Genomic DNA, 27652 nt, shown 5'->3' with positions numbered 1-27652 from the left:
CTTGAATACGACGCCAGCCACACTACAATGGCATTAGCGCTGGTGTACCGTTTGAAGCTCTCCCAACAGCATAGAATCATTTCTGTGGACGCTCCTCTTACACATCATTGGACGCAGATTCCCTATCGTGTTAATCAGCTCGAGTGCTCTTGCCAAACGAAGCTCACTACATGTGTCATCCGCCGCGGAGCCCCCCCATAATGCTCGTTTCCTGGAGCTGCCAGGAATTGACGTCCCCCATTTCTTACTCATCCATGGCAGGCGGGGTGTCGGCTCTATGTTAAAAAGTGTGCTCCAGTTGTGCTGGACAAAATCAGCATATATACTGCATTGTATGCAATGACATGTGATAATATGCCGCGGAGCCTCTGCACGCTAGAGTGCTGGTATTAGATCATACAGTGTTCGCAGATCTGTGAGAGATAGGCGTGGTCGGCTGCTAGTGGTGCGTTGTCACGGTGCGTTGAAAGTGCTACCGAGACACATGATACTGCAAAGCATGACGGCCTCACACGTATCGCGATACGTACGTACTGGTGTCGCACCTCTGTAGTCCTTTGCTCCGGGGTAGGCACGTGTACATGTGTACAGAGTGGTGTCTTCTTAATTATGTGGTCAGGCAGTACACGCAGGTACACGCTTGCGTGTTGTCTTCCACTTCGGCATTGTGTGCCTGAGTGCACACACACCCTGCGGTTTGTAGAAATGAAGGTAGAAATCGCGTTGGTTGTTGTTGTTGGATGTTCCTTCTTGATTGCCATGTTTGCAGCTTGGACAGTCCACTTTCTCCTGGTGGCCTCTATATAAATCTTTCAACGTTTCTGGCGGTGTCTTTGGACGCGCTGCCACTAGATTGTGTGCTGACAAATGCAGGAACAAGTGCTTCAGAGGGCCGTGCTGTCAGTGCAACTTGCGATGCTGTGCAGCAGCAGACTACGCAAGCGCTACAGCAGGAGGGGCAAAAGCACCCGGAGTCTAATGAAAGGTCAGGACACAATGAGGAAAAAGACGAGAGCGGCTGCAGTGGCGAGACGGTCCTTCTTCCGAAAAGACCAGCAGAACCAGAAGCAAGCATGGCACTTGTGATAGGGTCGCAGGAAAGGTGTTGGTGCTCAAGCCTCAGCAACGGGTATATGTACATGTCCGGTCAAGTGTTGACGGCGACCAGGCGGCAAGTCTGGGTCGGGCACTTGCAAGCCGCAACAAAAAAGATATGACGCGTGAAGAGCACAACGCAACAGGAAGAACAGATGAAGTCTGCACAGGAACGACACCCGCTGAAGCTGCTGGTGACACCGACGTACAAAGATTAGCAGATGGAGAAAGTTTTGACTCTACACAGCGTAAAGCCGCCCTTCCGACGAAACTTGGTATTGGAGTCGAAGGCGGGTGAGTGTTTATTTGCGGGTAGCTTAGAGAGGAGACTTTGTCTCCAGTAAATAAATAATCCTTCGAAACGGCAACACACGTATCAGATGGAAACTCCACCTGCGTATGTGTTATTTACGGAGCTCTGTGGAGCAGGATGATAGTATGATTAGTAGATCTACTGCTGTAAACGTTCTTATGAATGTAGATTCACACGGTTGTATCCACATGCAAGGTAACGTACGTGACCATACTGAAACATTCTAGGGGTAACATTTTGTATTCGATGCGCAGTCGTGTCGCATGCAGACATGGAGAGACGTAATGGCGCTGATAGAATTTGCTTCCTCAAAAGTATGTCCAGGTAAAACTGTACCACACAAGGGGTACACAATACATACATACGTTCCCACGCATATATATGTACACGGACCCCTGGGTCATATATCTTCCAAAACTGCAACGTATAATTGTGTATACATGCTTCGGTGTATACTGCTGCATGTGCATATGCATGATTGTGTGGGTAAATATGATCGTCTCTGCCGCAAGGTTTTTTAGATAAGAAAGAGTGCGGACGTACGTACACATACGAGTACATATTCAAACTTAAATACGTATGTTCAAGTATGTATTTAAACATATGTATGCACAGATTGTGAAAACTACCACCTGTTTGAATACAACCGAACAGGAGAAGTCCTCTCCCTCCGAGTCGCCCTTTTGCCGTGCGACTCTCAGGCTATGCGATATACCCAGTATAGCATCAGTGTGGAGTAAAGCACGCAGATGCAGGGAGTGGAGATTATGCAGGAGTATACTTCGATGTGACTTGGGTGTGTTTTAGATTGAAGCTGCATGTTGAATTTTATAATATGAAGGGCTGTCAGGGTGGTTTTCGCGAAGGAGATATGAGCGGACGTTCTTCATCATCTTTTCTGTGCGACTTCACAAAAGGGAGATGAGATACACAACGCTGCCTCTACGCACCTGAAGTGCATATAGATTTTTTTATACGCCTCACACTTATGACCCATGTGCATACGCATATATATATATATATATATATATGTATGTATATCCACATGTATGTATGCATATATATATAGACGCACCTGAAGAGCCTATAGATCTTTCTATATCGCCTCATACTTATGACCCATGTGCGGACGCATATATATACATATATATATGTATATCCGCATATATGTATGCACATATATACATATGTGTATATATAGTTTGTGTATGTTGGTTTCTTCGAACTTCATACAAACAGTCAAATACGCGTACATACGCATGTGTATGAAGTAGATGGATATATCAGCGTATGTGAAGGTGCACGATTTGTATATGGGTTAGTGTCTCTCCGTTGTGTGTTGTGATGGGGTCATGGCTTCTCTTTGGTGTTTTTATATCGCTCTGTGGCCGTATGAAAAGTCGAACCATCACAAATATATGTTATTTCTTCTCTGGTCAACGTGACCACCAACGGGTACGTCATGGTTAAGTCGACTGGCGGCAAGATACTTGCAGACCAACACCCTCCTCTTCCTCCTCTCCCTCTGTGTAGGTGTTTAGATTTGATAATAGAAACGTACACGTGGCTTTGTAGAAAGGAGAAGCTGGCTGCAGAATCTCTGTACTAGACGTACATTCTACGTGGTGACTGCAGATTCTCTAGATTGACAGAAGAAAGCGCACTGTACACACACAGAATGCTTGCAGATAGGGATATATTATATCAACGCGTATGAGGCTTTGTTCGGCCATTGTACGAGTTATAGCATATGGAAGATAAGGATATATAGATATATATATGTATATGCCCACCGTATGTGAGATTCTGTTCGACGATTACAAGAACTCTTTAATGTCTAAGAAAGCTGCGAACTGGACATACATTTTGGCGCACACTGCGTCATGCACACCTACATATAAGGGAGGGGGAAGAGACCTATATATACTTGTATACATCTATATATACATATATATACATATATATATGTCTGCATCTGTAGGGAAATGTCGCACAGCAGAAACGAATATATTTTTGTTTTTTCGCATTATCTTCATCTTCGTACATGCAACAAGAAAGTGCTTTCTCTTTGTACATGCAGTCGACACATATATATATATCTATACAATTTCCTGCAGCAGGAAAGTGCTTTCTCTGTGAATGTGCGGTCAACGCATATATATATATATATATCCAGGGAGAAACCACACAGATACTATGTTGTCTGGACGGGAGACAGTGCTATCTACACTACACACAGTAATGTCTCTGTGTCCCTGTCTGCCCCGTGTAATAAAAAACCTAGTAAAGATGTATATATTTATATATGTATGTACGGCTGTAGTTGATACGTACGTCGCTGCGAAGACGGTCGAAGAAATGTTATTGAGGGAAAGTCTGAGGAGTCTAACGTCTACTGCGTGTGCTCTCCGTACGAATCAAGTATAGCCAACGGGTATTAGTCAGAGGAAGTCCGGTGGAATGCCCTATGCAAGAAGTATTCTCTTGAGCAAGCAGACTTTCAACGGCCGTCCATCTCCTTTGTCATCCCTCCTCCTCCTTTTCCTTCCTTTCTTTCTCCTTTCAAGTTGCTATTGGTGCCTTCTACCGGTGTGTTATTTATGATTATTACTACTGTTTAGTTCTTGCTGTTAAGTGTTTGCATCATCGCTGCCACGATATACTTTACTCTGCCGCTGGTGCAGCTGATTTTGTCGCTCCCCGCTGGGACTTCTCTACTCTGCTGCTATGCTATTGTCTTCCCTCTATATAACACGTCTGCATATGCACTAAAACACTGCATATATGTATATTTATACAAAATATGTAGCTACTGACAGAAGGCGTCCACAGACACTAAGACATCACGATTATGTGTCTATAGCTATTGGCAGAGTGCGTTTACGTGCACCAAGGAGTCATATATATATATATTTATATGTATGTGGAAAGAACGCATGCGTCTATGTGCGCTGAAATGTCTCATACACACATACACGTATGTATACATACACGTACATACACATATATGTATGTACATACATAAATATATATGTAAAGAGTGAGAGTAAAAGATATCTCTTGACAGAGTGCATTTACTGGGCTATAATGTAGCGTATTTCTGTACGTATAAGAATGGGACAGAGAGATGCACTCCACACGCACGACTGCATTGTTTCACAGTGGTAGTGGGTTTCGCTGCAGATTCCCAATGGAGGATGATTGCACGTCTGGAGATGCCTGTCCGGCTGCACTGGGGCGTACGTTTCAATACTGCCTCGCCGTATTGCCATCGCTGCTGAAAGTACCTGCTGGGTTTTCTTCTCGTGCAACGGAACCCGCAGATGCTGCTTCTGGTGCTTCCTCTCTTCGTGGTGTTGCACCTTCCCCAGTAGCTGCGGATGCTGGGACGCCACTCAGTCTGTATGGCAGATGCACAGCGTCTAGTACTACTAGCACAGACGGTGCAGACTTGGTGGAGCTCCTGCATATACAAGAAGCCTGGGAGCAGGAATTACTGAAGCAAATTGTATTTCTACCGCTTGACAGCCCAGGAGTGCCGGAGAAGATACGACGTGCATGCGACGCAGTAGTTGAACATCGCGGGTCTGGGGCTCCTACAGCAACAACAGGAGCAGGTGGAGCTGTTGCATGGGAAGAGGAAGTGAAGGTAAAACAACACCCGTCTCTCGGAGGGGAGGAAGAAAAGAAGAAGCCAACAAATATATAGATATATCCAGATGTGTGTATTTATATATACATGTATATATATGTATATTTGTATATATATTGAGGCCTTAGGGGCACTCATATATACTGCCGATATAAGGATATATATACCTATACGTATATATATATATATATGTATACATGGGGCCCCTAGAGGCAGCAATATATATACTGGCGAAATGAGTACATATATACATGTGTGTTTATAGGGAGGCCTGGGGGGCAGTAAGATCTACTGCCGATATAAGGGACATATATATACGTACATATGTATATACGGGGGCTTTACAGCTTGCATGCATGCATAGTAATGAAGTGCTGCAGTGTATATCCCTTATTACCGAGGCCATTGTGTGGAGGTGCACGTGTTACCGCCTTGTGCTTTGTGTGTGATGGTATTTCCCTTGTGATTGCAAATATTTGTGTTTCTGCTATATGCCAACTTCCTCTTCTTCCATTTCTGCAACTCATTTACATGTTGAAGGTACTACCCCGCCAACGTTTCCCCCTCTTCCTTTTTCTGCTGCTTTTCTTGGAGGTCTGTGAGCAACTACTAATAGTACTACTGCTGATGCCTTGCAGCACTGCCCTTTTGCAGGGGGAGACTTCCACTGTGACTCGGCCGCAAGAGTTGGGTGCATGTTTCAGTGCCCTCACATTTGCAGGAGGAACGCAGAGGAGGAGTGGTGCGTGGCGGACCCTGTTTATGTATATGTATCTATGATGTATGTTAGATCTAACTACAGATACACACTCTTTTAGTAGTAGTAGTAGTAGCTATATGCTTACATTGGGTATAACTATATATGTAGATAGGTACACCTGTCTACGAGGGACACATACTTATGTAAGTTTGTATGTATATACTTATGTATGTACAATAGATATGTGGCACTGGTTCGTTTGTGTGTTCGCTTGTGTTGTTTCCATCTTGTCTGGTTTTCTTTTTTCTTGCATGCCCCACTCACATAAGAAACGTACTAGGCGTTTCGTTGCGTGCATGCACTCAGGTCAGCAAATATGCGGCAACACTGGAACAAGTCCAAAACCCTCCGTCAATCGGACCCACGGGATGGCGTTGTGTCGACTGCGGCGCCACTACCAATCTATGGCTCAACCTTTCTGATGGGTAATCATCGCTCACCTGGCTATATATATATATATATATGTACGTGTGTACTTGCTGTTTGTTCACATAAATATATATATATGTATACAGATAGATAGATACAGCTGCTACGAAATTCCTGGCTCTACCTTCCTGATGAGCAATCATAACACATACACAACGACTATATATATGTATATACGCAGGTATGACTGTTCATATATATATACGTTAAATATATATATATATATATAGATGGACAAAGTGATATAGCTGCCACGAGTCTGTGGCTCAGTCTCTTTGATGGGAGGTCATTACACACACACACACACACATGACACCTATGTATGTTTTATATATATATATATATGTGTAGATGAATAGATAAATAGAGCAGGTACAAATGTATAATTGGATCTTTCTGATCGGTACTTATGTGTACATGTTTCATATATATGTATGTATGTTTATGTAGAATAGATATATATGCGTGCCACAACTTTCGGGCTCAACGTCGGTCTAACGGGTAATCATAACACAACGTGATTGTCCGTATACTTGCGCATACATACATGTATACATATCTATCTATCTATATATATATGTATCTATATATATGTATAGATGTATGTATGCATATGTGCGCTCATTTTACATATATATCTGTACATATATATATATAGGCACTATATTTATGTGGCTCAGTTGTTCTGCAGGATTAGCATAATACATCCATGACTGTATACGCACACCTGTACATACTGTTAGTTATATATCTACGCGTACACGTATGTAAACCTTTCATATTATTTATATATGTAGGTAGCTACTACGTAACGATGGCTCGATCTTTCTGATAAATAATTTCAACCCACATAGACTGTGTGTACGTATACGAACCTGTGTATATATATATGTATATATATGTATGTATATATATATATATATGTGTACGTCTATGCCCGTATATACCTATATAGTGATATTGCTACTACAAACGTGTGGCTCACTTTTTCTGAGGGAAATAATCATAATACGCACATGGCTGTCTTTACCTACATACTTCACACATATGTACGCATATTTGTACGTATACACATTTGTACGTATTCCAATATATACATAGGTATATACATATATTTTTATGTGAAGCTACTATAAATGTCAGGCTTGCATTCATCAGTGGGTGTGGTGGGCTGCCATGGTATACACATACATTCAAAACTCCATTCGTTTACATGATCGCAACCGATCAACCGTCGATAGTATATATATATATATATATATCGGTAGTATGTATGTATGTGTATGTATGTATGTGTATGTATATATGTGTATGTATGTATGTGTATTGTATGCATGCATATGTATGTATGTATGTATGTATACGTATGTATGTATGTATGTACGTATGTATGTATATGTATGTGTACGTATGTATAGGTATGTGTATGTATGTATGCGTATGTATGTATATGTATGTGTATGTATATGTATGTATATGTATATGTATGTATATGTATGTATGTATGTATGTATGTATGTATGTATGTATATGTATGTATGTGTATGTATGTGTATGTATGTATGTGTATGTATGTATGTATATGTATGTATGTATGTATATTATATGTATATGTATGTATGCATATACATTATATATATAAACACAGACACACAAGACTCCATCCATTTACATGATTGCAACCGATCAACTATTTGTGGTATGTATGTATATATCTGTACTTATACAGACACACAAGGGTCCACATGTGTACATGATTGCAGCCGATCAACCGTCGCTAGTATGTATATATATACTTACGTAGACCTCCATGCGTTGGAACGTGTTACTATAGCTGATAGGTATATATGTGCACGCAATGTAGGTATATACGCAAACACATTTGGGTGTGCAGCTGTTCATCCTCGCCTATCTGTATAAGGGAACGCATATATTTGCTCAAAATATAGAAAAGAAATATATGGTCCGTGTGCAAATGTTTGTGTGTTTCAGTACGCTCACGTGTGTGGCCTCCTTGCATATCTCCATGTGCATAACCAAAAACCTTTATGTATGTTCGTTTGTATGTACGTACGTACGTATGTGTGCATATACGTATATGTGTGTGTGCGTGACACAAGAGGGTGTATGTACACACACACACACACACATAAACGCACACACACACACATATACACACACACACATACAGACACGCATACAAACACATATACACACACACGTACACACACACGTACATACACACACACACGTACATACACACACACACGTACATACACACACACACACGTACATACACACACACGCGCATACACACACACACACACATACACATACACATACACACACACACACATACACACACACACACGTGGTTTTTCTTCTGTATGTTTGCATGTCATCATATATGCGAGTGGCACAAGGGGTTGTACGTACACTCACACCCATCCATGTTTGTGTGTATGTACACAAATACCGCTATGCCTCTGCTTCTATGCACGGCCAAACGTACGTGTTTGTCTGAATGTGAATTTACCCTCCACGTGTTTGTTTGTGAGTACCCACACATACACGTGCGTTTGCACACGCACACACATAGACACACACACAAACACACACGCGTGCGTGTTGGCTTTCAGATTTGGTGTGTGTGGTAACACGCCACCAATACTGCGCGTGTGTGTTGAGGACTTTTCACAGTGAATGCGGTTTCTGTGTGTGGTTGTACTCACTTCGAGAGTGTACGTATGGACTGACGGCCGCATACACATGTCTCCCCCACCCCCCCCACACATATACACACACGCACACACACAAATAAAAGAGAGAGAAGTTTCTCGGCTGTGTGCCTGGAAAGTGAATTTCTCTCTGTATGTTCTTGTGTCTCTATTTCTTCCAGGCACATCGGATGTGGACGGAAGTTGTACGGCGTGGGCGGAGGATGTCTCGACGGATCGGAAGGCGCAGCGATTCGACATTATCACGTGAGAGCCACTGGTAGCAGCAACAAGTCACGAGCAACAAACAAATGCTAGTGATACCTGTTTATAGACAGTACTACATATATATAATCATAAACACATGTATATCTATATATATGTATATATAAAGAGAGACAGAGAGAGACACGTATGAACAGCTTTGGCATAATATTTTGAGGGCCACTTCTTCTTTCCAGCACGTCTCCCAGCGGCAACAAGTCACCCGCAGCTCCATAAGCTAATGATCTACGTGTGTATACAACACTGATATACATATATATATATACACACATATGTGTATATATGTGTGTCCGCGCAGGTCTTGTGTCGCTCATTTTTTAGATGCGTGCATGTAAGAGCGTCTTCGTGCGTATCTGTGTCTGCCCTATATAGTCTTTCAATGAAGACAGAGAAGCCTCCCGTTCTGTTGAGCCGGCATGTATATACGAATATACGTCTAGCACACATGCATGCTAGTCATAGACTATACACCACGGCTGTCATGACTAAGTAACGGGGGGCGCAGTACACAGAGAGAGCGAGGGAGAGATAGAGAGAGGATACGGGAAAGAGAGATAGACTGAGAGAAGAGAGAAGGATAAAGAGAGAAAAAAAAGAGAGATAGGGAGAAGGAAGTTTCCGCTACCACTCATTGTAGGTGCTGCTGGCAGCTGCAACATCAAAGGAGGAAGGAGGAAGACGATACCGGAAAGAAACAGCAGTGAGCGTTAAGAGTTCAGTAAGGACGCCCTTAGATTTTCTGTTTGTGTGTTTGTGTGTCTGTGTGTGCTTGTATTACTTATACCGAGAAAACAGGTGCATAGTACTATAGTGGAGATGCGTTAAGTATTTGTAGTAGTGTTCGTGTGTGTGTGTGTGTGTACGTATGTATGTGTGTACATTTGTGTGTACAAACGTGTTTGAGAAAAGAAGTGACCCTCACATTATAATGTCGAAATGCTGTTGGTACGTGTTTCTCTCTCTCTCTGTATATATATATGTATGTATGCATGTGGGTATGTTTGCATAAAAAATGTAAGGTAGCATATATGGTGGATGCAATACATATTACAATTAGTCTCGGTGTGTACGTATATATGTGTGTACGTACCTGTGTTTGCATGTATGTAGATATAAATGTATGTATGCGTTGATAACATGAGGTAGTATTACACTGGGGTTGTACTCAGTATCTCAAGCTGCGTTTGTGTGTATGCGTGTACGTATTATGTCCAGAAAGAAAATGTAAGGTAACAATATACTTAGAATGCACCTAGTATTTGAAGTGGTGTTTGTGTATGTACATACGTACGTGTCTACAGAGAGAAAACATGAGGTTGTTATATATAGTGAAAGAACACGAAGTTATCTGATCAGCGTCTGCGTGTATGTCGTACTGACAAAATACTATGTATCATGTATACTATGTAGTATGTATACTATGTAGTATATATACTAGATAGTATGTATACTATGTAGTATATATACTAGATAGTATGTATACTATGTAATATGTATCAGATGTATTATGTATAGGTGATATATTTTGTTTTTGTTTTTTGCAGGCAACAGGAGAGAAATATCCCTTGATCGTGAAACTTGGGACTATCACGCCTTACTCTGCGGATGTGTATTCGTATGCAGTAGACGAGGACTGCAGCGTTATTGACCCGTTGCTACCCGAACATCTTGCGCACTTCGGTGTACACATTCAGCAGGTATGAAAAGAGGCAGACAAACAATCAGAGGCAGATGCAGACAGACAGACAGACCCAGAAGCAGGCAGACACAAACACACATACAGACAGATAGGGAGAGACAGGAAGATAGAAACAGAGAGACACAGAAGGAGACTTATCTATCTTAATAGCGAATAGAACTATACTGCATTCATATGATTGCAGTGTTGCTCTATTTGATAGTTTATTTGTCAATATACTTTCCTTTTTCGTGTCAAATCTACATGCTTTTGGACAACAGCTCTCCGTCATCATAAATCGAAATGCTCTTTCAATATTGCTCTATCTATAACATGTACATGCGCTGTTATAGATATATATATATATATGTATTGTTGTGTGCTGCAGTAATGTTGTAGGTAGGTATGCGTGTGTGTGTGTACACATATATAAGAGTGTGTGCGTCTGTGTGTATAAGAGTGCGCCTCTGTGTGTACAAGAGTGTACGTGTTTGTGTATATATGTGTGTGTGTGTGTGTGCGTATACGAGTATACGTGTTTGTGTATATGTGGGTGCGTGTGTGTGTGTGTATGTGTGTGTGTATACGAGTGTGCGAGTGTGTGTATGAACGTGTAGTAGGTGTGTATGTATGTGTATGTTTGTGTGTGTATATATATAAGAGTGTAGGTGTGTGTGTGTGTGTGTGTGTATACGAGTGTGCGAGTGCGTGTGTTTCAGCGTGCAGGTCTGTATGCATGTGTATGTGCATCTGTATGTGTGTGTATACGAGTGTGTGCGCATCTGTACAACGCACTACGATATTGCTTCTGAAAGTGTCTTCTCAGTGTGTGTGTGTGTGTGTAATTGACATATATACGAACAACGCTGCAGTTAAGTAAAACAGAGAAGAGCACGAACGAACTGGCAGTGGACTGGAATGTCCACCACGAATGGAGTCGAGCAACCGAAGCTGACACTCACTTGCGTCCATGCAGTGGGGCTGGCTTCGTTGGGTTGAGAAATCTCGGAAACTCTTGCTATGTTAACTCTGTTGTGCAAGTGAGTCAGAAACACTCACGTGAGGCTCAATTTGCATAAAAACACTGCGCCGCAGTGGCCTGCTACTTCTCATATCGTTTCATGAGGCTTCTCTTCTTTCTTTTTCTACGGTGCATATTCTCTGGCGTCAACGGAACTACTGCAGAATAGTACGACTACACCTACAATTCAGACTTTTTGCATACCGTCGTATTCATTGCTGCGTGTATATTACCTGCTATATACATATGTATATGCAAATATTCAAACTTCTACTACCAATACTACTACTAGTACTACTACTACTGCACTTATACAGAGAGAAAAAAAAACATACCTGAAAACGCACGTAGTTTGACAAATATATATATACACATCAATACTACTGCTAATACTACACTACTACTACTACCATTAGCACACTCATGAGAAGACATTAGACAGTAGCACAAGTAGAGACGCACATACGCAGATGACTGCTTTCACTACTATTAGTACACTCGTACAGAGACAACTAACACATACATATGTAGAGGACGCACGTACATGGGCGGATTGGTATGCAGATGAATCCTTGTACAGTTGTACACACAAGAGACAGTGGACACATACACACTATGCATATGCACGTATACTCACGGAAAATATACATGCACGTAACTACCCCTTCTCCACTCAGAGACCCTGAGCACTGCAGTACGTAGATCCATATGTATTATTGACGGGTACGTGTACACGCTCACACACATAACATAGACAAGATATGTTCTAACATGTAGATGTACATCAATTGACGGGGGTGTGTATGCAAGTACGAATTGTGCTACTACACGTTTGCACACACAGTAGACACAACAAAAACTACTGCTACTACAACTATACTTCTACAGATCCTACAGAGAGACATTTGCACACACAGTAGACACAACTACTACTACAACTATACGCCTACAGAGAGACATACTAAAGGACGCTACAATATGTATAGATGCACAAGTGGTGAGAGGTCTGCATGCAGATAACGACTCCTGCACTTGGGCACAGAACGATGATCATGGACACTACAGTGTGTTTAGATGCACATGTATTTATCGACAGGAATGTGGACGTAGGTAACGACTACCACTCTTGTACGGAGAAAAGACCCTAATATATATGCATATATATATATGCATATATATATAAACATGTGTGTAGACACGTAGTATACTTACAGGTATGTTCGCACTGGTACAAAGAATTAAACTTTGCAGTATATTGATGCACCTGCGTGGATAATTGTCCCTGCAATAACGACTAGTACACTTGCACAGAGAGAGACAACAAACACTAGATATATAGATGCACACAGTATATATGTTGAGGGGTATGTACGCACTGTATGAATAGAGTGAACTCATCTAGAGTATGTAGATGCACGTAGTATATTGAGGGGTATATGCGCACCTGTACAGACACGCTGAACACTCGAATGCGTCGAAGAACGTATACATGGACGTGTATGTATGCATATAACTACTACTCCTTTACTCCAATACACAGAGAGAGAGAGAGAGAGAACATGCACACCACAATCAATATGTACGTGCCCATAGGTAGATGAACAAGTAGTGGAAATGACTACTATTCTGCTGGTAGTACTGCAGTGCAGCACACACGAGACGTATATGATAAATGCGTCAAATGAGGTATAGTTGTATATATACGTACATATATATATGTATATGTACTCGGACTTGTTACAAACTCATCCTCCCGTCCCCGTCCCCGGCCCCGTCCCCACACACAAAGACAAAAAAGAGGGGTAGGTATATGTACGTGTATGATCGTTGTAGATGTACGTCTCTGTGTGTGTGTGTGTCTTTATAATATTTAGTGCAGTTTTCTTTCGACGATTTCTGGTTTCTTTTCTCTTGATTTTACTGCTGCAGGTGCTCACGTCAATACCAGAGCTACGAGAGAAGTATGTATCCTTATTTCCAGTACTTCTAGCTGCCCTGCCTATCAAGGGTCTAACGGGAGGCAGCAGTAGTAGTAACACCAGCAGCATTGGAGAGACTACTGGTAGTACTGGAGCAGCAGACGGAGGAGCAGCCGGACTTATAAGTAATGATTTCCTACTGCAGCACAGTAGTCTTGCAATGGCTCTTCATACTGATCGCTATCCCCTTCAAGACAGACGAAGGAAAGCAGCTATCATCCACCAAGCAAAAGATACTTCGGGTTCGTTGAGTAGCAACAGGAACAACAGCGACGCCATCATGCAACGAGCTCCTCAACACGTAGACGATAAAAACGATGATATCTTCAAAAGTAAGTCTACGACTACTACTACTACCACTACTACTACTGCTAGTACTCCTACTACTATCACTGCTAGTACTACCCTACTGCTAGTGCTGCTACTACTTTACACCCTGGGATACGTACACGGTGTCACTGAGACACTACAAATGACGCGAAACAGAGAGAGAAAGGGAGAGAAGAGATTTCTTATGGAAGACGTACAGTCAGAAGTAGAGTGGCAAAGAGTGAGAAAGAGAGACACACACACCTGTGCAGAGGTGGTGAAGGAAGTAATAATAACGTGCGAGTAGCTGCTGACAAACATTCAGATACACACACACACACATACGGAAGTGACACTCACACGTAGATCAGTGACGTACACACACATCTGCTGAGCGCATCCACACACGCATATTCATATATATATATACACACATATGGCTCACACACCCTCCTCGACACACCCCTCTTTTCTACCCCCGGGCTCTCAGCACACACAAACACATACATACTCCCACATACATACACACACACATCCACATACACATACACACACACACACACACACACACACACACACGTAGCTTACACGCAGATGTATTCAACAAACCTCCTTCCCTCCCCCCGGGCCCTCAACACAGACACACGTGGCTTACACGCACATGCCTTCGACACACCGTCCTCCACACCTCTGGGCCGTGAGCACACACACACACACACACACACACACACACACTACACACGTATTCGACCCACCTCCGCCACTCCACATACACACACAGACATACACACAAGTAACACACACACAAGGACACTCGCGCGTGATTGACAAACACGCATACACAGAGACGCAGATACGTGTACACACATACACATGTATACACGCACGCTCGGTGACATGAAGACAAACACCAAAGGAAATGACACATAATTTTCTGTTAGTCTATATTCTGGTAACAGAAGTGATAGTTACTGTAGTAGTGGTAGTGACAGTCCTTTGTGTCATAGGACGGCGGCGCGCGCTGTGTGTTGCGACCAGGTGGGTGATACACACGTACACAAATACACATGCATGCACGGATGGTTGAACCATACTATTTTGAAAGTCTGTACACTGGAAGTAGTAGTAGTAGTATTAGTAGTTGTTGTTTTGATAATAGTAGTAGTATTAGTATTAGTAGTAGTATCAGTAGTAGTAGTAGTACTAGTAGTAGTATCAGTAGTAGTAGTATTAGTAGTCTTGGTAGTAGTAGTAGTGTCAGTAATACTGGTAGTAAGAGTGTTAGTAGTGATAGTATTAGTAGTAGGGAAGCGGGGTAGAGGAATGTCTTGCGGCCTCTGTCGCCCATGAGTAGCTGAGACTATTGCGTGGTATGTCGCATATAGACCAGAATACTACAGTACCGAAATCTGGAGAGTGTGTGAGAAATGATAGAACTCAGTACTACTTCTACTAGCCACATGACATGAATGACTCTAGCAGCACTGCTAAACATGCACCACTGCTGTCTTGTCTTGTGGAGGGACAACGCTGCCAGGTGGTACTCTGCTATGCAGATACGTCTCTGTGAACTGTTTCAGAGGTAGGTGAGGTACGACCTCACAGAGAGGGAAAGAGAGAGAGAGGGAAGCCGAAGGCAGCAGCACCAGCATGAGTAGTAGGAGTAGTAGTTGTAGTGGTAGTTTTAGAGAAGATTAGCGTCATACATAGCACAGAAGCAGAGCAACAGCAGCAACAGCAACAGCAACAACCACAACAACAGCAACACCAACAACAACAACAGCAACAGCAACAGGAGATGACAGCAGGCAAAACATGAAAGCAAGCAGCACAGCAGTCTTTGCAGCAGCTGCAGCAACGATGGTCTGGGGGAGATGGGAGAGAAGAGGTCACATACATCTACTACGTGTACACACACTCTCCTCCACACACACACACATTTCGTCCCTTAGGCACACAGCGGAGAGCACGTTCCGCTGTGGCAGCTGCTGTCTGGAAGGAGCAAGGGTAGAGAGCGCACAGGAGGAAGTAATAGTAACAAGACCAGCAGCAGCAGAAAGGAGAGGACGAGGTTGAAGAAGAAGCGTCGTTGCTATATGCTGCTGCTGCAGCAGTACCACCACGAAGTGGCGTTACTTCATACAGCAGCAGCAACAGCATTGCAACTATGGGTGCTACGAGCCGCCAATAGAGGAAAGGCCCAGCACTTCTTCAACTGAATGCAGGTGGACAGTAGGAAGAAGCAGCAGTAGCAATAGCAAGAACTTTCGTTCGTTTGGAGACCAGCGCCTTGGCAGTGGCATCTATGAGACTCAAGAGCAAGGAGGAGAGGGGACCAGTCCTTCATCTAGTTGTATGTGTTTGTGTGTGTGTGTGTGTGTACATATATACCTCCGCGATATTTATATATATTTATATGTACATTTGATATATATATATGAAATAGAAGACTTGAGATATAAGGACTCACATAAAGTTGTTTTTCCAGGGCTTTACCTTGATGTGGTGTTCCAGCAATAATGCACATATATATATGTATGTATGTATACTTATAGGAGGTGTGGGTGTTGGAGAGAAAAGTGTTTCATGTACAGAGAGAGACCAGAGAGACCTTCCAAGCAGTGCTGGTGGTGTAACAAGGCTTTCTTCAAAACATATGTGCTGCAGGGATGTCATCTGCTTTCGAGGAAAAGCCTCGGATGCATGCGTACTGTGACGCCGGTGTTGCAACCAGGAGGGGGCTCTGCAGGTGTCCCACTTCAAGCAGCACAGGAACATGTCTAGTGTTATAGAGGCACCTTCTGTTTTTCTATTTGAGCACCATCGTTCTGCAGAAATTGTTTATTTTTAATACTCCATATCTAATTCTTGTTATCGTATCACGGCCCTATATATATCCCTCTGTACTCTCCATCACGCCTCCTACACACATACGGGTGATATGTGTACAATACAACATATTGTATATATATGTATATGCGTAAGTATGTTGTGCGTGTATGTGTATCACTATTACTACTACTTTAACGTATTCACTTTTTTCCAATATATTGCGGGCCCTTCATCCCACTGTACTCTCCACCACGCCTCCTAAACATATATGGGTGATATGTGTACAATATAATATATATATGCGTATGTATGTTGTGTGCGTGTATGTGTATCACTATTACTACTACTTTAACGTATTCACTTGTTTCCATTATATCGCGACCCTTCATACATCTCAATGTACTCTCCACCACGCCGCGTACACATATATGAGCGATATATGTACAATATAATATATATATATATATATGCGTATGTATGTTGTGTGTGTGTCTGTGTGTGTGAGTGTGTATCACTACTACAACTACTTTAACGTATCCACTTGTTTCCATTTTATTACGGCCCTCAGTGTACTCTCCACCACGCCGCCAACATTATATATGGGAGCTATGTGTATAGTATAGTATGTATACGTGTGTGTGTCGTGTGTGGGTGTGTGTAAGTGTGTATCCAAGTGTGTGGCTGTTGCCTTCTGTAATATAACACCTCCCTGTGTCCCGAGAACGCCCATGGACGTCCATGCGAAAACAGTGAGCGAAGGCGTATCTCTTCATTATGTTGTGTATGTGGGTGGTGGAGGAAGAGCGGCGTGTGCGTGGAGGCGGGCGTTTGCGGGTTAGGGAGAGCAGTAATGGTCTTCTCTCCTCCGGACCCTCTCTCTTGTTCTACGCAGAAATAGCGTACCTGGATGCAGACAGCGTGACGCCTCAGCTGTACAAACACGTCGTTGGAGTCCAACATGCAGAGTTCGCAACTCTACATCAACAAGACGCAGAGGAGTTCCTTTCACTTCTTCTGCAGTGGCTTGGCTCTCGTGATCGAGAGGCTCGTAGTAGACTACAAGAGGCGAAGCGTCGCTTGGTTCTCACACGCAGTGACGACACACAACAGGAGCAGCAGGACGGGGGTCGTGAAGAAGGAGAAGGAGGAGCTCTCCAACAGCAGCAGCAGCACGAGCAGCACAAGAGAGAGATACAGTCTGCTGTTGTCGCTGCGTCGGGATGTACAACGTCTGATATTACACGTGCAGAGAAAGCACTCGAAAGCAGCACTCTCGAACGCCTTTTCACATTCGTGGTAAGCGAGTTTTCTACACTCTCCTCCTACCCCCTTACTGGAAAGCTAATATTCATCTGTACTCTGTCCTCCTGTCTCTATCTATCGGTGGGTCTACGTATCTAGTGGGTAGTGCTTTGTGTCTATGCAGGTATGTACGTTACTATGCATTTACTTGTGTATCTCTCTCTCTGTCTATGTATCTATGTATGTGTCCATGTATCTAGTGTGTGTGGATGGAACTATGTATCTATGTATGTATGTGAATATGTACCTATGTATCAATATGTGTATCTAAGTATCTATGCATCTATGTATCTATGTATGTATCTATAAATGTATTCATGTATTGTTATGTAATCATGTTTTCCTGTGTATCGATGTACCTGTATCTATGCAACTATGTATCGATGTATGTATCTATAAATGTATTCATGTATTGTTATGTAACCATGTTCTTCTATGTATCTATGTACCTGTATCTATGCATGTATGTATCTATGTGTTTGTGCATGTATGTATGTATGTATGTAACTATGTATGTGTGTTTCAATGAATGTATGCAGTATGTGTCTGGGTATCTAGGTATTGATGTATGTGTATATATATATATATATATGTATATATGTATGTATATGTATCCATGTATGTATATATGTATACACGTATATATGTATGTACATATACATACACATATGTATGTATGTATGTATGCGCGCTAGGCTTGTAACCAAGTAGCGGTTTTGAGCGACTCTTTCAGCTCTAGAGACATTCGTACGCTGTCAAATATATATGTGAACGACATTTACTGTACATGAGACTAGAGCATGCAACCTGAGAGACTATGTTTGTGGACCGTCTTCGACAGGTAGAGCAAAGAATTCAATGCAGCGCAACACAACAAGTGAGATACTCTTACACACGTCAGCAAGTATTAGCGCTACCAGTTCCCATGGACCCTGCTATACAAGAAAGATTTGAAGAGCAGCAGCAGCAGCTGCAGGAGCATCAACAGCGGTACAAACGACATCGTGTTGGCGGAGAGGAACTTCGTGAAGATGATGCAGCTGAAGCAGAAGCTGCCATACACAACAAAGCGTCTCTTACTTCAGGTTCAGACAAGGTATACACATATACATATACATATATATATGAACGTATGTATACAAATATATTCAGACAGGCTATACGTATATACATATACATATATATATGTATACATATATATATGTATGTATCTTTTTCATAAAGCAGCAGCATAGATGTGTCCTACAACATAGTATGTGTGTATACACGTGTACCTTGTCTGAATATATATATATATACACTTATATTCAAAGTATGCGCATATATATATATGTACATATAAGTATATGTATCTGTGTATTCTTCATGGAGCGGCAGTACAGATGTGCCTTACAACATAGTAAGAGATAGAACACACATACCTTACAGACACACTGTATGTGTGCACAATCGTGCATACCTACAGTGAAACACAATGTCTGTGTGCACATACACATACACCTACAGTATGTGTGTGTACATCCATATTTACGTACAGTCACAGACACACACTGTGTGCGTGTCTGCACAGACGTACACACCCACAGTCACACTGTGTGTGCACGTACGTACTCCCCCAATCACACCGTTCACACAACAGAGCATTTCTCTGTTAGTCGTCATACAAGTGGATTATTATTTCCATGTGAAGCGGCAGTATAAACGAGTTGCACGTAAATTATCAGTTCAGCACACGCATACACTCACAATCACACTGGGTATGCATATATTCATACTCTTACAATTACACTGTGTCTGCACCTACGTACTTCCACCGTCACACTGTGTGTGCATATATATATATATATGTATAGGTATGCATATACATATATATGTGAGTGTGGACGTAACATTAGGTAACAGACAGACACATAGATATACAGACTCACACACGCACACATACACATACACATACTGCCACCCACGAATACTGACGCCCACACTCCATAATGACACACAGATACACAAAACCTGACGACAGACAGACAGCCATACACACACGCACACAATGAGAGCTACACATAGTGACCTTCAGACACTGTGACACACACACCCACGTACACGCACTGACACATAGAGAGAAACACTCGTGCGAGGCGAAGAGAACGAAGAAGGGGCATGGAGATATCAAATAGCAGGTTTCTTTCCGCTTGCGAAGGCGGAAAATGTGACAGGTGCCCAGCAATTTGTTCTCGCAAGAAGAGCAAATTCGAAAAGATGCGTCTGACACAAGCCACATCGTGCACTGGTGAATCTATTTCTATGCGTCAGTGTGCACGTATACATATATATATATATCTTTATTTATACGTATAGAAATACGCATAGTGAGCCCCTTAGTGATTTATATGCATATAGCGAGCTTCGAAGTGAGTTTTCCTTGTGGTATATTATTAGTGCACGTCACCGTCTGGACTTCTTACTCGGTAGTCTTACTATGTTGTCTAATATCATGTAGCAGCCACTAGCGTTCGTTGCTTTCGCTGAAACGTATATATTTGTACGCAGCAGCGTCTTTGGTGTGTTTAATGTATTGCTGTGGGCCCTGTAGTGGGTGTCTGCACACGTATCACCCGCAAGTGTGTGTTTACTGACGTTCGGTGATGTTGCTGCCAGTAGTTGTTAAAGCACCTTCATTTCTATAACTACCTCTGTGCATGTACCTAAAGAGCAACGGAGCGTTTCATATGACTGCCACATACGTATAAATGGTCTCTCCAATAAATCATCATTAAGCAGCATTGTGTGTGTGCATGTGAATGTGCAGACCCCTCCTCCCCCCTAACCAGCTCTATGTATGAATGTATCTCCACAATATACGTATAGACGTGTGCACACCACACTGTACACACACATATATTTATATATATATATATATAGATACATACCAACCCACATCCACTTGTGAAATACTTCGTTGTTTTTTCTTTTCTTTTGTGCGTTGATAGGTGTAAACATGTGCAGGATGCCCAGACTGAAAGTCGTTCTCTTGATAGACGCAGCGTCCGCTATTGTATGTTTCTCTTGCGATCATCTTTGCATGCACTTGTGTGCAAAGCGCATTGTAGCGGGGGCAATATATCAAAGACTATGATTTTGTTCACGGCCCCGTGTATACGTTACGCTATGTGAGTACTACTACACTGCGCTAGTGACTTTCCTTCCCTCACATTCTGACGTGGGGGCGACTGTGCTATACACAGGAGGCAGATAACACAGAGACAACGCCGCCAAGCCTACCCACGTACAACTTCTCAGAGTGCGTAGGAGCGTTCGTGGCTCCAACGCTACTGACAGACTATCATTCTTCTGCCACAGGCAAAAGAGGAGAAGCCCTCAAACAAATGAGACTCGCAAGCTTCCCACCCTATTTGGTCGTTCACCTCAAGCGGTTCTTTGCTGACCAGCACTGGCAGGCAAGGAAGCTGTATTGCCCTGTTCTGGTAGGTCTTCGATGGCGTCTTACACATGTTCCCCCATCCTTTTGTTGTATCAACGCTGTCATCAGGAGGTTCAGAGGGCAAAAAAGAGATGTATTATTATATGTCTGTCTTGTGAGAGTAGGCGGAAAAGAGCTTTTTTTCTCATACTTCTTCAGTGTGCTGCAGCGCCTCCGGCGTACGTGAAACTTCACGACGGTTCTCTTGCCCAGAGACCACATATACCTCCACGCAAAAAGTCGATTCCTACAGACCGTTAGTAAAATTCGCTCAGTGTGTCTCTATTGCTACTACTGCTACTGCGGCTACTTGTGCTACTGTTGCTATTAGTAACCTGTATATTTAATGCACAACAGCAGGACTCTGAATACTAAGTGAGTTGTGAAAATGATGAGACGCTAATGAAGGAGCGACAATGTGGTCAGTCATCAAATAATAAACTGACACGTTTTGCTGCCAATATGTGGGAGGATCTACGCTCAATAATATAATACATATCTACATATAGAGATATATACATACGTATGTAGGTAGTCCCCACGGATGCGGATTCTGACCTGATATATGAATGTATGTACATATAATGTAATCTTTACAGGGATGTATATCTAAGTCCAATGTTATGCTATAGACATACATGTATATATATGTAAGGTCTACGTAAATGTGACTCTCTGGCCAATACTCTGTTATATATGTACATTGATATTTGTGTGTGTATACATATATATGTATATATACGCCCCCATGTATATATTGTGGTCAGTTGCTATGTAACAGAGGTACACGTTTACATAAATGACGTCCACACTCATAAAATCTCTGCTTACTAGTATGTAATCTCTTTACGAGTATGTATGTAGATATATATAGCGTCTGCACGGATATAAAATATGTTTAAATACTATACATATACGCGTACATGTACACATATATGAGGTTCCCACGGGTATGAACCTTGGTTCAATATTATGTTGTGTATGTACTTATATACACATATATATATATATATGTAGATACATATAGGAGAGTCTCACAGATGCAGACTCCGGTCCATTGTTTTCTTTGGGTATGTGTATATATATAACCCCCTCACGGGCATCGCAGTAAGAACAGTAAAAGTAATTTTGGGCCAGTGTGCTAGATATATGTATATATATATGTAAGTTCGTATGTCATATAACATCCTAAGAAGTAGAGTCCCTGCGCACGCCCACAGACATGTATACAGCAAGCAGTACAACGTCACGCATTTGAAAGATAGCTACGTACGCAGCGCCATGTCTTCACACGAAGACTCAAGAAACACACAAGTTGTTGAGTGCAACTGCAAAAAAGAGAAGAACGTAAAGAGAGCTCAGTATGATCACACGCATAGTTGGAATTTCGAGAGGGAATATAGTAAGAACTGAGACGGCGTACTGCCATTATTAGTGTAGACAGGCAGATGGTGACACTGGCGTGTACATCGTGGGCGTAGACGTGGATATTATGTATTACTCTCTACGTACGAATATTGTAGACTAGGAGACGTTGACTAGCTAATACATTAATAATATGATATGTACGAAGATATTGTGTTATTATCATACACATGGTGAGGGTAGACTTGGAGTTGTATGTTGCTCTCTACACACAAATACTGTAGACAGAAAGATGTTGACACTATTATGCACATGGCGAGGATAAATATGGAGATGTATAATACTTTTCTACACAAGGTCTGGGGAAGAACTGATTATCTGCACATAGCACAAGCTTTGCAAAAGTTGCTCTTGCACATATGGCGCGCCTGATACGTGTACACGAACCTCAGAGGAAGCGGAGGGACACATGCACCTATATACCTTAGACTCTATGCCATATTGGCTCATCTGTATGTAGTAGAGTATATTATTCTTATTGGGCAAGATGTGTTAGTAAGCGTGTATACATGACCTCCACCACAACAGGAAATAAGACGGACGCGTATGAATGAAACTATCAGACTGTTCTGTGGACGACACATATATACACAGTGGCAGCGTTTAAGTTTACCCAGACCTGTGGTAGGTATAGAAGTGTCATATCCATATATGTATATATATGCATAGACACCACATAAGCGCATGCATGTATGGGTGTAACTATATGTACGAATACCCTGATGTTATTAAGCAGCTGAGCTACGTTCATCAGCATCACGCTTGAAACGTAATATGTTTACAGTACATATCTATATATATATATATACATATACATAGGTATATATAGGTATATACATATATATGTATATATACATATACATATGTGTATGTATGTATACAACCTGAGTCGATGATCTGAGTGTGCTGCTATCTGTGGTGTTCATCGAATGTTTTCCGGGGTAGCATATGTTTACATACGCTTGGATATATATATATATATGTATACATACGTACATGTGGATATATACATACATATGCATGTATGTATCACCCATGCATCGTCTGCATTGAATGCGAATATGATGGTGAATAGGTCCCTGAAGATGTCAATATGGAAAACATGAGGGGAACAGGATTACAGGAGGGGGAGGTGGCACTGCCTGAAGAGGACGAAGGTGCTGCGTCAAAGAGACGGAGGGATGAAGATTTGGCTGCTTCTCACAACTGCAGTAGCGCTACACAGTTTGATGAAGAACTTCTTGCTCAGCTGATGTCTATGGGTTTCACCGAAAATGCGTGCAAGTGAGTATATATACATATATATATTTTCTCGTTTCTGACGAAAAGACAGTTTTTTTTACAAATCACAACTGCAGCACAGCACGGCCTGCGACACACTTCTTCGAGAAAATAACGTCCTGCGCAGGCACTCCTGAGCGAGCACACCCTCAAAACCTGCCCCGTGTATCACAACTACAAGTGCACACATGAACGACAGCTTACAAGCGTCGAGCTCTACCGCATCCTACATGCGTTGTAATATACGGCAGCCTGTAGACGTCGAAATATACGGGAGTTCCATAAACGTTGAAATATACGGCAGTTTATAAGCGTCATAGTATACGGCAGTTATATTAACGTCTAAATGTACGGAAGTTCATTAGCGTCGAACACCCGGCAGTCGACAAGCGTTTTAGATATACGCTAGCGTATAAGTGTCGAACTACACTGTAACCTATAGACGTCGACTTATACAGCGGCCCTTGTGCACATGATGTAAATATGTGCTCACCCTGACTGACGACTGCAGACGCTGTTACGCTGTGGTATTCCACTCAAACAGACAGCAGCAGTTCCAACGAGTGTCAGTACTGTACAGATGTCACTGCACACTAATATCCGTGAATGCTTGTAGAGAGCAGGCTAGAAGTAAGAAGCAGGTCAGTTCAAGGAGGAAGGAGCGCTACTTAACTACTGCAATACATTATATATATATATGCATATTAAGCACATATATCTTCATAAGTACATGTGTAGGCTGTCAGTTCTTTTTCAACTATACTACAGTGAGGGAACGGCAGGAAAGGAGAATGTTTTGTGTACTTATGTATATATGTATATGCTGTAGGGGCAGAGGTTCACTCTGTAATGTATGTGCACCCTCTTGATTTGAGACCTCCAGTCTCTTTTTCTGAACGTCCTCTTCCTCATTCAGATGCAGCAGAACAACACGAACTCTATGGTATGTGTGTGAGGTCTTTCAGCGACTATATTCTTCTGTTGTTGTGTAGATGCGCTTTTTATCACAGATTTCACGCAGCTGTGTGCAAGACCGCGAGGCAGCCCGCTTGGTTTCATGCCCTGAATATAAACGTTCCCCGTCTCACCGCCGTTTGAAAGACGGAGAGCAACATTTTGTTCGGGGGGCAGCACGCTTTTGGCGCAGCTAATTGCTCTAGGCAGGTGGTGGTGAACACTACTGGCAGATGTTTGAATCACTGGCACACACATACACTAATGGTCAACACCCTCACTTGAAAGACAGCCAATCTAAACGGCGGGCCTGCGCGCACGTCTCTTACTACTCACTGTACATACTCTAAGATCTTTCCCATGAATTGAGCTGTCCCACAACTCAACGTGTGTGAGAAGGAACATCTTTCGTGGACTACTCAATAGACAGGCGGGTGCTTTTGCCCCGTGAAGCGTGCACAGGTCGTGGCGGCGCACAAGAAGATGTGTGCCGAAGCACAGCTCCTTCATGTGTATGAGGACAAATAAAAAGAAGCAGCGGCTGTCTGTGCAGATGCGTGCATCATCGGGCTATAACTTTACGGTCGCAGCCCTTTGTAGTAGAGAGAGACATCCCATACCCTCTCCAATGCTCACGTATATCAAGTTGATCGCGTGTTGACAGATTTTCTGAGGAAGGTGCTGCCTTGCTCAGAACCATTGAAGCGAGCTTGTGGTTGTGCTGCTGGTGTAGACGGGCATGCCTGGCGGTGCAGAACAGCAGTCCAGATGCATGTGTCGAGTGGATTATGGCGCATCTCAATGATGAAAATCTGAACCACCCGCTCCCCTCAAACGAATCGTCATCAAGTGCTACTGGTGCAACGGCTGGCGGAAAAAGAGAAGTTGACACTCGCATCGAGGCCGCCTTACCGTCACTTAAATCCATGGGATTTACGGAGAGGCAGGCACGGGCTGGTTTGCTTGCCGTGACTTCTGCTAGTGGAGACAGCAGCACCATTCCAGCCTTTTGCGATAGAGCGGTGGACTGGTTACTAAGTCATTCCGAAGACTTGAACACAGCCGTCGAAACTGTGTTGAGAGAGGAGGAGCTAAAAAAGCAGCTCGAGCAGCAGGAGAATGCGGCCGACGGTGCAGCATCAGAGCAGGTGGATCCTAATATGCCGCCACTGCAGAGAGCCTTGAGGGGGATTGATGATGGTAGTGGCTGCTATTCATTGCACGCGTTCGTTACTCATATCGGGAAAAATGCCAGCTGCGGCCATTACGTTGGTCATGTAAAACGTGGTGATAAATGGATTCTGTTCAATGACGAAAAAGTCGCGGAGGCCGTAAATCCTCCTGTTGATCTCGGGTACATATACGTTTTTAAAAGAAAAGACCTACAATCAAATAGCTAGTGCACAAGTTAGGAGGAGAAAAGCTGTTCTACAAAATCAGTACACGTCGAACTTGTGAAAGGCGTGCGTGCACATCCTGCCGCCGCGGCAGCATTGATTAATGAAGTCACGCTCCCATCAGGCTAGTCCCCCTCTATTATGCTGTGGCCGCATCCCGAAAGTTTCGTTCAGGAAGACAACGGAAACAAATATATACACTGCAGTGCTTAGACATATGCAGAACATTGAATTACTTCTGCGGTCGTGGCTTCGAAAACACAACGCTGTGTGATGCCAGGTGGATAGGGACGTTGCGACCGATAGACTTTGACGCATAGTTATATCACCGTGTCGAGTGTTCTTTTTTCCAAACATAAAACTGACGGTGCAGGGAACTCAGGACGCAGGAAACGAAACAACAAACAGCATTCAAATCTTCCAGTGTGACGCTGGGCGGCGTGACCTGCTTTTGACAGCATAGCTGTGCGTGAATGAATACGTCTTTTTATGTGTTTACATACATATGTATGATTGCTTGTGAGTCTGTACACGTACGTGTAATAACAGCTACGCTGATGCTTTCTTACATTTATGCGCCAGTTGCGTCTGCTGAAGATTTTTATTGGATAAGGCCGTGTACAGCTCGTGCAGCTGTCATCAGTCTGTGCAGCGGGTGACCCCCCCCAGCGCATACGATGGAGAACAGCTTGATGGGCGCTATAAGGTGTCAGCTCATACCAACTTCCTACCACCAGTACACTGA

The 27652-nt window shown here is 42.8% G+C and overlaps 1 protein-coding gene across 1 annotated transcript; it reads left to right on the top strand.

Moving 5' to 3' along the window:
- Positions 1-1213: 1213 nt before the first annotated feature.
- On the top strand, positions 1214-27652 carry LOC131478919 (ubiquitin carboxyl-terminal hydrolase 5-like). The gene is made up of 16 exons (XM_058659551.1): positions 1214-1389; positions 4592-4713; positions 4828-5057; positions 6127-6245; positions 9149-9233; positions 10796-10948; positions 11802-11969; positions 13880-13982; positions 14040-14261; positions 17963-18150; positions 18238-18366; positions 19214-19468; positions 21615-21854; positions 24351-24559; positions 26244-26864; positions 27505-27652. The coding sequence occupies exons 1-16, from the start codon at positions 1214-1216 to the stop codon at positions 27650-27652; spliced, it is 3168 nt and encodes a 1055-aa protein (XP_058515534.1).

This window comes from Ochotona princeps, unplaced genomic scaffold (assembly GCF_030435755.1).
Source record: "Ochotona princeps isolate mOchPri1 unplaced genomic scaffold, mOchPri1.hap1 HAP1_SCAFFOLD_2654, whole genome shotgun sequence".
NCBI classification, from domain to species: domain Eukaryota; kingdom Metazoa; phylum Chordata; class Mammalia; order Lagomorpha; family Ochotonidae; genus Ochotona; species Ochotona princeps.
The sequence above is the reverse complement of the archived record's forward strand: the minus strand, read 5'-3'. Positions and strand labels throughout refer to the sequence as shown.